General features: G+C 39.4%; 1 protein-coding gene across 2 annotated transcripts in view; it reads left to right on the forward strand.

Moving 5' to 3' along the window:
* FAT3 (FAT atypical cadherin 3) overlaps positions 1–15,333 on the forward strand; it is a 312,693-nt gene that overhangs the window by 236,687 nt on the left and 60,673 nt on the right. For both annotated transcript variants that reach the window (XM_059838535.1, XM_059838536.1), the window contains exons 10-12: positions 5,676–5,872; positions 6,954–7,107; positions 7,971–8,204. In XM_059838535.1, the coding sequence (XP_059694518.1) occupies positions 5,676–5,872; positions 6,954–7,107; positions 7,971–8,204 (585 nt within the window). The remainder of the gene's footprint in view (positions 1–5,675; positions 5,873–6,953; positions 7,108–7,970; positions 8,205–15,333) is intronic.

The following is a 15,333-nucleotide window of genomic DNA, read 5'->3' on the forward strand; positions in this document are numbered from 1 at the left end:
TCATAAATTATAGATCATTCTGTACCTTAGTTTCTGCCACAGTTCAAAATATGACAGATTTTTTGCTGTTCTGTTAGCTTCTGAAAACATTAGATGTCAAAGCCCAGAGCTTTCTTACTGTACAATTACTAAAGCACAGAATGGGCTCAGAAATTCCACTTCCTTTGAATATATCATTTGAGCTTGGGAAATACACAAGGAAGAATTAGGTTCTTTTGATTAAAATGCCAAAACATGTTAAAATATAGTTTCACTCACAAAATAGTCTATTCACACTTTACCTCAAGTTGATCTCAGGAAATGCACTTGTGTATTTCATGTAATCAGATTTGCTAGATGATTATTCAAAAGCTGTGGCTTTCTGGAGGCATAGAAACTTCTGTGAATACAGTAAACTCTAAGTAAAAATGATACATTGACAAAAAGGAAGAAGAGGACAAACTATGAGACTGTCATGTGTATCCACCAAAAACATCTTTGTGAAATGCATCTGGAGAAAAGTAGCACATAGAAGATAGATAGAAGAAATTACTTAGAAGATAAGAGAAATAAATATTCTGGGGCAGGTATGATCACTGAAGAGTCCTTTGTGCCCTTTTAGAAGTACAAATGCCTAGTGCTGTCTTTTGGTCAGTCTTGAAAAGGGGTAGATATATTTGTGTGGATAAATAAATATTCTGCTTGGATTCCTTCAGTTCGTGATTGTTTTTCATGGTTACTGGCAAGTAGTTGCCATTATCAAGTCCACCTTCGCTTGCATTTGATGGTGAGGGAAAAATATTTTGCACTTACTCTTGGTTCAGTAGCAGCTGGAGATGTTCACAAAGCAAAAGCACTATACATAAATCTTAATAGAAAATCAATAGGAATTGCAGACGACACAAATGCACTTAGGAAGCAAAGTAGTTTTCTTTTGAAGGCTCATTTGAGGTCATTGCCTATATAATTCGGGGCAGTTTGCCTAAAACCAGGGTTCTTCTGATGTCTAGCCAATCTACACCCAGCCAGATATTACTGAGATTTAAGAGTGGCAAACCATGAAAAGCCACCAGAAAAATGTCAGTTGCCAAGACATAGGTACAGTAAAGTGTTTTGTGTTCCTCAGTGATGTTAATTAAGCTTCCTCAGGCACATAAAGCTAGGGAGCCAACAGTCTTTAAGCTTGGTTCAGCTGCATACAAGGAAGATGGGCAGTGTGTTTTGGAAGAAAGAAGTGTGTTGGTAGGTCATTTGCTGGGTTGATTGCCCAGTATGAGCAAAGGTGTGGCTTTTGTTAGTTTTTATCATATATTTGAGATACTGGAATTCTGGAGAAATGGGTGTTTCAGTGTTTGGGATGGCCTTGTGTTGCCAGATGAAGAACAGTTTTAACAATTTTATGGTAGTAAAGCTGGGAGGATTGAATTTATCATTTCAGAAGCTGAGTAAACATGCAACATCTTTAAACTGGGAGTGGAGGATAAATGTATTGATTTTGTGTAATGCAAATGCCTAGAGTTCTAACTGGGAATTGAAAGTACTTAAATAAATGCGTAAATGCAAGACAGAAGCTAAATAAATAAGTTAGTAAATATTCAGTTCCCCCTCCCAGATGGGGACATTGCAGTGAAAACTGATACTGTTGGCTTCTAGTTTTCCATTCCCTTTTAGTTGCTATAATGGCCTCTGTGTGTGCTTTAGTAATGATGTGTGTCAGGATTTGTTTATTTTGGATCACTGTGTCTCTGCATTTCATTTGTATCTGGCTGTTTTCTTTCTTTACTTCAACTTGAGCTTGATTTGGCTTTGTAGTATTTGCTGACTAGGGAGGGAGGGAGAGCATTATTTAAACTTCAAGTAACAAAAGATAAAAGATACTGCTGATTCTTTTAGCCTCAAAGCCTTTCTAAAAAGTTACTGGAGTGTTTTTTGTAGCTAGCACTTCGCTGTTGTGACATTCAAAGTAGAACATAAGAAAACTGCCAAAAGATTTTAAAGAATCCATTAATACATGTAGTCAGGAGGCTTCCGTTTAGAAAAGCTACATTATTCAGAGTGAAAAACTAATTAATTAGAATGCCCCTAGGAAACTGAATCTGCTTGCATATATTAGAGAAAAAGTTAATTAATCACTGCAGAACGAGATCTGCATCAAGACATATGTATAAGTGCTAGGAAATGGTTTCCTGGGCCACAGTGTGGATTTTTTTGCCTTTCCATTTTTAGGAATATTTTCTTGGTGGTGTTTTAGTTTTATATCTCATTATATCTCTTACACTTTATAGTCCACTTTTGCCTTCCATTAGTGAAGTATAGAGCCAGTCCTGAGAAGCAAAAAAAAAAAAAGCTCCTAAAAAAGACACGCAGATAAACCAGTATTCCTGTTTGTTGCACAGGTTTCTTGGTCATTCAGATTGATTCTTTTTTAGTGGAGTAAAAAGGGGGGAAAAAGATCCCAAGGACCATTTTTTATACATATTCCCCAAAGTCCTAGGTGTGGTTTAAAAGCCATTCCATTAGAAACAAAGCAACAGTGATTTTAAAATTGCTCCAAGGTAGTGTTTCTGCTAACCATAAAAGCCACCAGCTGATTTTAATTAGATTTTACCTTTCCTCTTTTCTTAGCAATGGGATGCCCATACCTTGAGTATATTGCTTCCTGGTTGGTCAGGACAGTTAATAATTTCCTTTTACAAAAGGACTAATATGCAGAAAAGCCCTGATTAATATCATGAAGCAAAATAAGAATATTTAAGACTACTTTTATTAATGGTTAACAACATGAAACTCACTATGACAAGATTACAGCCTTTTATAAAGGAGTGTTAAGCTTTTTTTTATGCTGGTGTTGAATTGAACAGAAGGAATTTAATGTCAATCAGCAGGGGTCTGCCTTCTTTGAAGTCACATTCAGGCTCAAGTCAGTGGACAGATTCTCATTTCCTTGGATTGTATTCAGATCTGGCCAGTACTATACATCAACACTCTGTGTAGCCCTCTTTGGGAGAAATGTGTGTTTATATGACACAACAGATTAAACAATGGTGATTATTCCAGACTATCACAGAAATCAATGGGAAAACTGCTTAGTTTTGTGATCAAAAAGGGTGGTTTTCTATCAACAGAAAATATCTGTATTTGATACATCAGTTTAGAGCTCTGTATGATTCAAAAGCCTTTTATAATTATAATGCCTATCTGACTAATTTTCTGGAAATCCTATTCATTACAACTTGCTTTTTTTGGCGCAGTCACAGCTAGCACAAATGGTGACTGTTAACAAGAAAGATTTGCTCAGCCTGACTCAACTGACTTAGTTTTCATATTAAATGGAAACCAGTCTATCTTGTCATTGGTAGCTAATGAAGAAAGCATAAATTACAGCCTGTGACCTCTTTCCTGCTTTTTGATGTGGAAAAGAGGTATGGAATGGACATTTGACTTTTTTGATTGGTTTCAAGCTCAACTTCAAGTTCAGACCTCCTTGTGTAGTTATTTTGACAAAAAGGTTATTGAGAACTGTCAGAATTGTGACAGCAGAAGCAACATATCAGAGACACTAATTGCCTGATAACAGAGTCAACACAAATAAATTCAGCCTTGGATTTTTATAAATACTCACTTATGCAATCACTCAGTGGAAGTACTAGAGGGGAAGGTTTAAGAACCTGATCTTTCCATTCAGCTTGTACATATCCCATGACACATGTCAGAACCCTGATTAATTTGTAAGCAAATGCACACTAGCATGTTTGACATTCTTGAACATGTTTCAAGAAAGAATAAGCATTCCCTTTATAGTTTTATAGCACTTTTAAACATGAGCAACATGGAAAGTAGTTCTAAGACTGAATTCCTACATGGAGACCATGGGAGAAAGCTTAATGTGGTGAGCAGAGAGCTAGTAGCAGGTTGACTGCAATTATAGTTCAGCTAGTGGAGCATCGTGAAGCTTTTTAATATTTCCTCACTCAGTTTCTGTAGCACATGAGTTTGCTATGAGTGTAGTGCTCTCTCCTAATTATTAAATGTGCAGATACATTTTTACAGACCAAGCTGGGCACAGAAGACTGGGTAGTTGGCTTTACTGGCTTTGGCTAGGGTAGAATTAATTTTCTATGAAGAATCTGCTGTGGAGCTGTGATTTGGATTTGTGATGTCACAGGGATGTTTTAGTTACTGCTGAGCAGAACTTACACAGAGTCAAGGCCTTTTGTAGTCCTCAGGCAACCCACCAGTGAGGAGGGTGGGAGCTGGGAGGAGACACATCTGGGCCAGCTGACCCAACTGACCACAGGGATATTCCACTCTGTATGGCAGCATGCTCAGCATATTAGAAGCTGACGGAAGAAAGAGCAAGGGGGGAGATGTTCAGAGCTAATGGCATTTATCTTCCCAAGTAACTGTCAGGGTGACAAAGCCCTGCTTTTCTGGAGACTGCTGAACACCTGCCATGAATTCTTTTTTTATTTTGCTTATGTTTTTGCAAAAGCAAAAAAGATGTGCTTTTATAGAGCTTTTGCTTTACCTATTAAACTGTCTTTGTCTCAACCCATGAATTTTCTTACATTTGGCCTTCAGATTCTCCTCCCATTCCCACTGGGGAGGAAATGAGCAAGCAGCTGTGTGGGGCTTAGCTGACTAGCAAAGTAAAGTCATAACATTGGTTTAAAAGATTTTACTGTGTGGTCTGACTGGAGGTTTGGATCAGACACACAGAAAGATGATGGAAGATGATTTCTTCATGGATCAGGCAGGAGACTACCATTTCAGATAAAAGAGTAAATAACTGAATAACTGTTAGAAACATTAACGATTGTGCCCGCCTTAATTATTGCACACTTCTGTATGTGATATGTCCTTCCCTTCCCTTCCCGGAACCTTCCCGGAACCTTCCCGGAACCTTCCCTTCCCCTGAGGATGATGTGGACCAAAACTTTCCCTCTCCCAACCTCTTTTTGTCACCAGGCAATTTAATGGTGTGGAAGAGCAACATTGCCAGGTTCAGTGTCAGTGCTATGGCATGGTAAAAAAACTCTTATGCTTTATCTCCTGCACACCTCTCACCAGCTTTCACTCTCGGACACATTTGATCTATTTGTACTGCTTATCTTCCAACTGTTCCTCAAATGACCTCTTGTTAGGACTGTTTAATACTAATGTGTCTTCCTGTGTCATGTAAACTTTTTTAAAAACTAGAATTTTAATAAGCACCAGAATGGCACAGCTGTATGATAAAGCTTCCATTAGAGGATTCCTTAATAGAACCCACTTCCAGTCCTTGATTGCATAATCAACAGGTAATGAAATTGTCTTGGTAACAAGAGCTACGGTGTATTACATCCTCTCCTGAGACTAAGTGGAAAGACAATTGTACCAGCCCGAGAGGACTATTGATTGTTCACAGTTTGAATTTGATTACCCTTACGGAGAACTGAACGAGAGATCATCTTCAGCTCTGCTAAATGGATTTTTTTTTTCACTGAAAGTTATCGGTTCACTTTCATGCAGGGCATTCAGGGGGCAATAAACACAGGGAGTGTGATTTCATTACAGATTTCCTGAGTCTGCAAGTTTGGGAGCACCAAAAGCTTTGAAAGAAATATGGCTGCTTAGTGATGTGTCTCTGTGTTGAAACCAGGTGGGAGCTCAGAAGAGACACCACAGCTCATTGTGTGTTGCTTGTCTTACTGCAGGAGGGAATCCCAAAGGGAAGTTCGCTCTGGGACTGGTTCAGAACGAGTGGAAAGTTTATGTTAAAAGGCCTCTGGATCGGGAAGAGCAAGACATTTATTATCTGAACATCACTGCCACAGATGGCCTCTTTGTGACCCAAGCTGCTGTGGAAGTGACTGTCACTGATGTTAATGATAATAATCCAGTTTGTGAGCAGGTGAGTTAACACCCATAGCAAATGGCTGCTGTGTTGAGAGCAATGCTTTCCCTACAGGTGTCTCCTGCTGTTTGCAAGTATTCAAAGTATTCATAGGCAATGCTGATTTTCATCCTTATGGACTTAGTTGGAGAATCTCCAGTGGTCTGGAAGAGAAGCAGGATAAAGCATTCCTGTGAAGCCAAGACTGAAGGATAATGGTCGCATAAAACTTTCAAAGGAGTCTTGTACACAGTGGCCTTAGTTGGCTTTACAACACATGATGCCTTGTGAGGTGGCATTGGGCAGCTACTCCTCCCCTGCAGAAAGAATGAGCTCGCCCTTCCCAACCCATGTGGAAATGTCATCAGTCTAGTTAACTCTAGCTTTCCTCAACTTTCCAGATACCAGACATCTAGTGGAAAAGAAGAATGTAGCTTGCTGTCCTGTTGTTGGGAATGCATGTATTGTGGCCTGACCACAGCTTTCGGAGTGCTAGCTGTCTTGTATTCTGTGGAAAGGCAATCCAGGGAACTGATGTTAGTGCAAGAGAAAAGTCTGTGTGAAAGAAAAAACATGATAAAACCCAGAGTTCCTTAATGGTACTACTCACAGAAAATTTATAAATACATATATATATATATATGTATGTGTGTATGCGTGCGTGCACATACTCATATAATTCCCATTATTACATTATCACTCACTGTTGGATTAGTCTCATTGCAAGAACCACTCTACCACTCTGGGGAATCACAATCTGTATTTCCCTCAAAACTGCTGGATGAGGTGATAAAAACAATTGTTTCTGTTAGCACACTCATCAAGATTTTCATTTCATAGGTGTCAATGGAATAAACAGAAGATACGAAATGGTATTACATTAAGCACCTAAGATGAGCCCTATTCACAGACATAATTTGGCATTGTTTCTGTGACACCTCAAAGCTTAACAGTGATTTGAATTTCTAGGAATGTGTTGTGTAAAGGAAAATTGCTTCCTGTATAGAAAGATGTGCTACAAATAGTTTTTAACAAAAGGTTGTTCAAAGACTGTAAAATACTTCTACAGCATAACTTACATGTCTGTTTTTGACTCTAGGTTGCCTACACAGCATTGTTTCCTGAAGACATTCCACCAAACAAAGTAATTCTCAAAATCAGTGCTAAAGATGCTGACATCGGGTCCAATGGTGAAATTCGCTATTCTCTTTATGGTTCAGGAAACAATAAATTTTTCTTAGATCCAGAAAACGGTAAGAAGACAAGCAAATGTTTCTGAGTAGCCTTGACCCCTCTACATCTGGGTACTGGTTTCCTTAATGAGAGTTAGGTTACATGTGGCTATCAGCCAGTTGTTCCAGTTCTGGCAGATGTGGGTGACCATTTGAATGGTGGTGGCAGGAGGGAGAAGGAGGGACAGCTTTGTTGGCCAGATTGGATGTTATAACCAGAACAGTGGATATCCATCCTTTTGTTTCCCTGCAGATTTCAAGTTAGATCAGAGATTTATCGTAGAGCCACAGGATATTTTGGGCTGGAAGAGAACTTTGAAGGTCATCTAGGCCAGACCCCTTTCCATATGGAGATTCATTTCCAAATAGATCATGTTGATCAGAGACCCATCCAGTTAAGGTTTCTAGGGCTGTGCCAGTGCCACTGTTTTACCACCCTAATCATATGAAATGTTTTCCCTTATATCTAGTCTAAATCTACCCTCTTTTAATTTAAAACTATTACCCTTTGTCATATTACAGCAGGTACTGCTAAAAAGAAAATGTTTCTGTGTTAAGGAGTCTATAAATCTTGAGAGTGACAGAAAGACAGACTTGGAAAAACTTGGTGGTGTTCATATGGGTAAGACTGTAGGCTGCTGTTAAAGCCACCATGAATGGCTTGTCATCCCTGCACTCATATTGGCACCTCACTTTTTTGGGTAAAGAGGAAGGGGATGTGACACTGCTGTGAGTTTTTAATCTGTTTGTTGGAATAAGCAATGTTGGTTTTGTTTTCTCTTTCCTATTCCCATAAAACACATGGTTTTGAGACACTCAGGCTGTCTAGAATTAGTGATGTTGCTGCAATAATAATGATAGCTGCTGCTTTTAAATAATTTCAGGTGAGCTGAAATCTTTGGCCCCTCTTGACCGAGAGAAAATCCCTGCATACAACTTGGTTGCCCGAGCCACTGATGGTGGTGGCAGGTTTTGCCAGTCAGAAATCCATCTTATTTTAGAAGATGTTAATGATAATCCACCAGTCTTTTCATCTGACCACTACACTGCTTGTGTCTATGAGAACACAGCCACTAAAGCTTTGTTAACAAGAGTCCAAGCAACTGATCCTGATGTTGGTAAGTGAATAACATTGCAAAAAAAAAGAAGTGCTTATGAAAATTCTGTGGGTTGGTGGAATTGCAGTGCAAATTTGCTTTTCTGTTGCTAAATTTCTTAATTTTCTCCTCTTCCTTCTTCTTTTTCCTCCCTATTTCTTTCTCTTCACTTTCTTTACATCAAAATGCTTGTGTCTAATCTTGACATTACGGTGTTACAAACAGAAAGGCATTGCAGCAGCCACAGAAGCATGTAGTCTTCTCTTGATCAGCAATAGCTCTGTTTAGGGGGAAAGATCTTTTGGGGGCTAAATTGCAACTTTCTTCCTTCAGTGGTCTCACCTCTTTTCTTGGGCCATGATTTTGAATACCCATGCCTCTATTTATGCAAATAATATAGTTACATGCCACAGGGACCTATACCTGATTAATCACAGCTTTTCTAGAGTTTTATACTGCAATAGCTCCCATTTGTTCCAGCTGGTTACCTTAGCATAAAACTATTGTACACTGTGAATGTACATTATAAATGTTCTGGTTACTTAACTGCACACTCTTTGAAAGTGTAGTAGTTTATTATATGAGGACTTTAGCCTTGAAATGTGGGCCCAATTATAAATATTTAAAGGGGAGTCATTTTGCATAATACAGTGATGAAACCTGCTATTAGAAAAAATTTTAGGTCATTCACTTGAGTTGAAATAATTTTGTTGGGTTTTTTTTTTTCCTTCCTGTGTTTTGAAGGTTTTTTGTAAAACTTATGGTGTGAGTAGTTTCATGTAAAAGGCAGATCTTTCATTCAGTGAAAAAAGAATTATTTTGTTGAGTAGAGTGCATGCTGAAAGTGTCAGTTATTTGTGAGGCTGATAATTCAGATATACAGGAATTCATAAAGGAGCAGCAAACATTCATTAATGTATCTATGAAGTGCCACATTATATGCCGTGGTTGAAAACTCGCAATTAAAATTATGATATTGTCCTGCAGTGAAGAGCCAATTACTGGTGGTAAACTACTGAACCATCTGAAGAGACAGTGTTGTTATTTTCCACTGTTGTATTAATTGCCATTTTTCTTGTATGTGGGATGACATTCAAGGAGAGAGGGGACACAATTAGAAGAAAAAGTTGTCAAGAGAAGTTCTTGCTGGCGCCAACTTTACATAACAGGATGGTTAACAATGAAAAAAACCCACAAACTATGAGCTAGTTGCTGTACTTTCCTTCTGAAACTAGAGAAGTTAAAGGGAGGGATAGATATGATGAATGAGAAGGGGCTATGTACTTCATTAATGCTTAGACCTGAAAATCAAACCATACTGTCTATCATAAGTAAATTACTAAAAAGTCCCTAAAACTGGATTTTTTTCTAATTGCTGTTCCGTTAGTCCCTACTAAAATCACTTATTCCCTATTGAATGAGACAATGAATGAGTTCAGGTAGTGTAATGTTCCCATGAGAGAAAAGAGATATTACTGATATTCTTGATGGGCTGTGATAGTCCTATAAGGCTTTTTGATGTGTTACCCTTAAAACATCAGTGGAGGCAGTAATCATCATACAAATAAATTTTTAACATTGAGGAAAAATCTTGTGATCAGACTTAGAATTTGCCTGCTCTGCTTTGGGCTTGAAGAGCCATGTACTGTAAGGGCAGGAGCATGAATATTGAAGCCATTGAGAGAAGACTTGAGAGAAGTCCCTTTTTGGTCCACAACTAAACACAGTTTAACAGAATCCTGAGAATACTGTGTTCAGACACTGTTGGATATTTAAGACAATTTCCAGTTAAGAGAAAAATAGGATTATATCTGCCTTGTGCCTTTGATATCTGTTGAAGTTACTGATCTCATAATATCCTGTGAAATTATAGGGCTGGACCATAAATTGCTGTTTAATATATTTATAATTTGGATACATACTTAGAAACTAGCTGTACCAGCTGGACACACTGAGGGGAAATTGTGATCCTCCTTCACAGTATTCAACAGAAGAAAACAGTTTTAACTGTTTAGTAGCACACAAGTTCATTTTCTATAACCTCTACATACAGCTGGGGATCTTAAATTACATGATCTCCTGAAGGAGGGAGAATATACATAAGTCTATTTGTTAGGATATTTTAGTAGTTTTAATTGAAAAAAATTCCTTCTCCTATACTGCTGTGATTGGAAAGTTTTAGTATTTCCACAATATGGTATTTGAGACTTATTCACCACCAGAAGGTTTGGAAATGTTCAAACTAAGAAATGAAAGCGAAATGCTGGTTCTACATTTTTTCAAGAGGTTCACAGAAAGCAGTGAATTTTTCACCTCCCACTGTCTCCAAAGCAAAGTGCCAAATTACTCCATTTTGTTCAAATTAAGGCACTAGAAGAGCTGGAATGAATGCTGAGGTGTAATTACATGAGCAAACCCATCACACAACTGCAATATCAGCCTGTTTCAAAGGAATTAGGGTCATGCTAGGGCAGCAACTCTGAGGAAACTTACACAGGACTTTATCAATTTTTTAACATCATACTTGCCACAAACTTCAGAAACATGGAGCCCAAAACTGAGGTGCAGGCACATACTCATTTCCAGCGCTGCTTGTGTTTTCTGCATGCACAGGGTGTTGTGGCCTTGCTCACAGAGTACAAGAATGAATGAGGGCATCATCCAGGCTCAGCAGTGCTTTAAGTGATGGGTAAATCCTGCCTCACTTGCAGATGCTGTGCTTTGTGAAGGACCTCCCTGCTCAGGCTTGTTTCCATGATGATTAATGGTGTAGTCTACCAAAGGCAGGAGCACTTATTGTACTAAAAATGAGCAGTGCATTATCCATGCTTCTGCAGTCTTCTTCATCACCACTGGGGCATCAGCCATCCAGATCTGTAGTCAGTGTAGTCATTTCACTGACCAATTGATTTTTTCTGGGTTTATGATGAATATGAGATTCTAATTTGGCTCACAATGGCAATAGCCTTGTCAGGAAGCTCTGTCCTGCCTGCCACTGCTGCCTTCCAGCCTCTCTCTCCATTAGTCGATGTTTAAAGCTGTGGCAGATCATCCCCTGCACAACCAGCCAGTGCAGATGGACTGGGCCATCTTTGAGCCAGCAGCCAAGGAGCAGGAAAACACAGGCATGTAGGTAAAAAATTGGCAGGAGTGGCCTTTGGTTCCAGAGTTTGTGCAGTGTGCAGACTGCCCTCCTCTGTGCTCAGCTGCCCCCCAGCCTCACAGCCCTTCCCCAGCCCAAGGCCCATGCCAATGCATCCCACAGGGGATGTGGTAACACGCATGCTGCTAGGAGCCATCTGGTACCCATATTTTGGTTTGGGAAGGCAAATCTGAGCGCTTCTCAGAGTCACTGATGAGACTGATCTGCTTCTTCCCTGAGTAGCAGGCATCTTGTCCCACCATCCTGCACAAGCAGGGATGTCTACAGCAGGTTATCTAGGACTCAGTCCAGATGGCTTTTGGATACCTCCAAGGGCAGAGAGTGCTGTCCTCCAAGGATTGACTGATAGGCATCATGAGCACCTCAGAGGTCCTCTGGGAATAACCAGAGACCTGCCTTGTGGATACAGACAAAAGTGTAACATCCTCACCATGATCTGTTGTACATACAGAAAAGTTTTATTTCAGGAAATACCCTCCCATATCTTACAGAAGATTTATGAGCATTAAGTAATGCAACCTGGAAAAACAATAAGCAGTGTGCTACTTTATTCAAAGCATTTTCTCAATTTTGTGCATAGGTTGCCCAGATTTTTTGATGTGTCCCAGGTTCTGCAGGGCTTGTAGCCTCACGAGCAGAATGGTCTAAGGTTTATTCACCAGTTCTGAAAAAAACCCATCCAGGTAGTTTTGGGGTCAGTAGATTTGAATGATAAGCCTGGATTTCTGTTCTTTGTTCCTAGTATTTGATACTTTGGTACTTAGGTGGATGTGAGAGAAAATATGGGTGTTGAAAGCCTAATTCAGGAAGCCAGAATGAGATTGGAGACCCTCCCACAGATATGTTTATACAGTCAGGTTATATGAGTTAATTGTGGTTGAATTTGATTCTGTTCTTTGAGCAGTTTTATAGAGTTAAATATTATTTGGACCAGGATTTATGAGAAGGATTCTGTTGTCAGCTGATTAGTACATTTGTGTTTAATCTGGAGAGTTTAAATAAATCAAATCTGTAATCAGTCTGATTCTTGGCATGTGGAGCTAATTATTCACCTTTTCACGCAAAGTAGAAGAGCTGCAGCAGAAGAAACTCAGCCCTTCTGGGGGAAGTAGTTTGAACTTCTTAGTAGGAGACATCTGCTTCCTAAAACCAAACTTCTCCAACAAGAATTGATACAGAAACTGGTAAACTGAGGGAAGGAGTGCCATTTTCTTTCAGGTTCTGATGGAAAATTTTATGTCAGATTTCAAAGAAGTCTGTGTCAAGAAATTATATTTTTCCTGCAAGGTTTGACCTCATGGATTTTGATGTTTCAATACAGACTTGCTTTGTCAAGAAAAGACCAAACCCTTACCATGTGTTGCTCACAAGGCACCTGCACAGGAAATAATAAATTTCTTTACTAGGGATAAATGGTAATATGACTTCTCATTCAGGTTTCAGCCAATCCAGTTTAGGGTACCTACCTACAGGAGGATGAGGAAGCAGGTGTATTTTACTTTCCTTTTCTTCCTGTCCTCTCTTTGTGTCAATGAGAAAAAAAGAAGAAATTATTAAAACAATAAAAATGAAGTATCTGCCAAAATAGCGACCAAGGAATATAGATAGCTCTCTGAGGTTTATCACTGTTTTTTAGAAAGTGGCATCAGGATGCTGGGGAGCCCAGCATGGAAAAAAAAAATCACTCAGGCTGTTCAGTGGGTCACCACTTTCAAGAATACACGTGTGGAACTAGAGTACAGACTTCAGCCTCATCAATGGTGGGCTTTGCTCTGGAAGGAATTAGGACAACTGAGCGTGTTGCAGTCACAGCTGCCTCCCAGCTGGGCTCAGGGAAGTGTAAAGTGCTGCCAGGTGAGATTGCAGGAGGGCCAAAGAGAAGTGTAAGACAGTCACAGCTTGATTGGAGAGCAAGTCTCTGAATTACATGTAAAGGTGAGTAACAAAATAATAGAAATGCTGAAGTAGGTACTGATTTTGGCATTTTCTGGCAAAACCAGTACGCAGCAAACCTTTGCTTTTTGTGTTTGTTAATGCTGGACATGTCCCTTAAAATGGATCTAGAAAATTCTGGAGTGTTCAGGAAAAAGATGAAGGCAGGGATCGAAACATGAATAAAAAGAATAACAGAGATAATAGGACAGAAGATGTGCTAAAACTAAAGCAGCTAATAGGTAGTTAACTTTGGCAATGAGGCCAGCTAGATTGCTTTTCTGGCTATTGCCTGAGTTTTTGTGAAATAAATATTACAAGATCCTTTACAGAGGATGACTCATTCTCTTTAAAATATACATGGTGCTTCCTATATCTTCACCCACATTGTTGCCTCTCAGACTTTTGAAATAGCACCTGGGTTGAGGCTCTAATGCAGGATATGAAAGAGACATGAATTATTAATTCCTTTTACTCTAGCAATCCAAAACAGCGCTGCTTAAGTAAGAGGTGTAGTTTAAGTAGGGAGGCCTGTCCACTGTCACTGGAGCTGTTTTCAGAAGGAATTCGGGAATCTGCCATGGAAGGAAAAAAACCAACCAACGAACCAATCAACCAAAAGACAAAAAAAAAAAAAAAAAAAAAAAAAAAAAAAAAGGGCAACACAAAACAAAAGGCATGAGTGAGCATTGCTCTGTAGCCTGGTGGTTGACTTGTTCCTATCCTTATACTCCTTCTTCCTGGAAAGTTTTCTTTACCATTAGACTTCTGTCCGGTCTTCCATAAGGAGAGTGGAAGGGCAATGCCCGACACTCCCCAGTTGTCTGGCCGGTCCTACAGACACTTGCAAGTCCAAATTCACTCTGTGAGCTGTTCAGGAGAAAACCTAGATTTTGCCTTCCTAGTAAAGTCAAAAACACTAACAGAATGCAGAGATACAGCACACTGGACCCCTGAAAAATTGCCAAATAAAAAAATAATAACCTCTTTAGGCTTGACTTAGTGTTAGGAGGTAAATAAACAAGATATTCGGGGATTTTGAAAACCTCTGTCAAAACATTCAGCATGACCCCATTGAATCCCTCAGAGGGCCATATTTTTAAAGCTTCAGGGGTAGTCAGGGGAATGCAGTAACCCTCCTTGCATTAAAATAATGAGATGTGTGCATCAAGATGACTAAAAGCTAGTCTGTGTTCAGGAACTGGAATTCATCAAACCAGTCTCATTTCCTTCTGCAACATGTGAGGAGACCATATTGAAATAAATATTTCAATATTTATTTTCAATAAATATTCAATATTTCGGGTGTTATGGCTTAGGTTTAGTGAGTTTTATGGCATTGTACTGCACCATATTTTTATGTGTAAGCCAGGGAAACGTGGTCTACACCAAACTGTTATCAGGGGATTTTGTAGTAACCATTATACTGGAGGGGTAAGTTTAGAAAGGTGCTGGGTGCAGCACAGCTATTTTGATTCCTGAATACATAAATAGGCATAAGGACTGTATTGCTAAATGTCAGAAAGCAGAGTGGTGCTGCGAGTTACCCTGGATTGTGTCAAAGCTGCAGCTGTGGTATTTAACAGTTGGAAAAGTGGTTTGGAAAAACCCAGTGCAAGTCATCGAGGTAAATGTGACATCTCATGTTTAGGCAAGAGAAGCAAGTGCACTGGTGTTGTCTGGGTGGTGACTGCCTGGGCTGCAGAACTGCAGAGGTGCAGCTGTGACCCACGGGCTGAAGGTATTTACACTTTCATACTGGCGTGAAGAGGTAAATATTCTAATGAGATGGGTAAACCAGAGTAATACTGGAAAAAGTAAGGAGTTCTTTCTATTTAATTGGTGTTGGCAAATCCTGACCTGAAAGGCTGTGTTGTTTTGGGTGCAGCGCTTCCAAGAAGGTGTGGGCTACATTTTCCAGGAGGATGTAGGAGATTGACAAAAGAGATCACAATTCTGGAAGAAAAGTCAGGAAATATTGAAACGGCTGAGAGGGTCTGCCAGGGAAAAAAGAGTTGAGATGATAAAATACAAGTCTTCAGCTATCAGATAAGT

The sequence above is a fragment of the Haemorhous mexicanus genome, chromosome 2 (genome assembly GCF_027477595.1).
Source record: "Haemorhous mexicanus isolate bHaeMex1 chromosome 2, bHaeMex1.pri, whole genome shotgun sequence".
In the NCBI taxonomy this organism is placed as follows: domain Eukaryota; kingdom Metazoa; phylum Chordata; class Aves; order Passeriformes; family Fringillidae; genus Haemorhous; species Haemorhous mexicanus.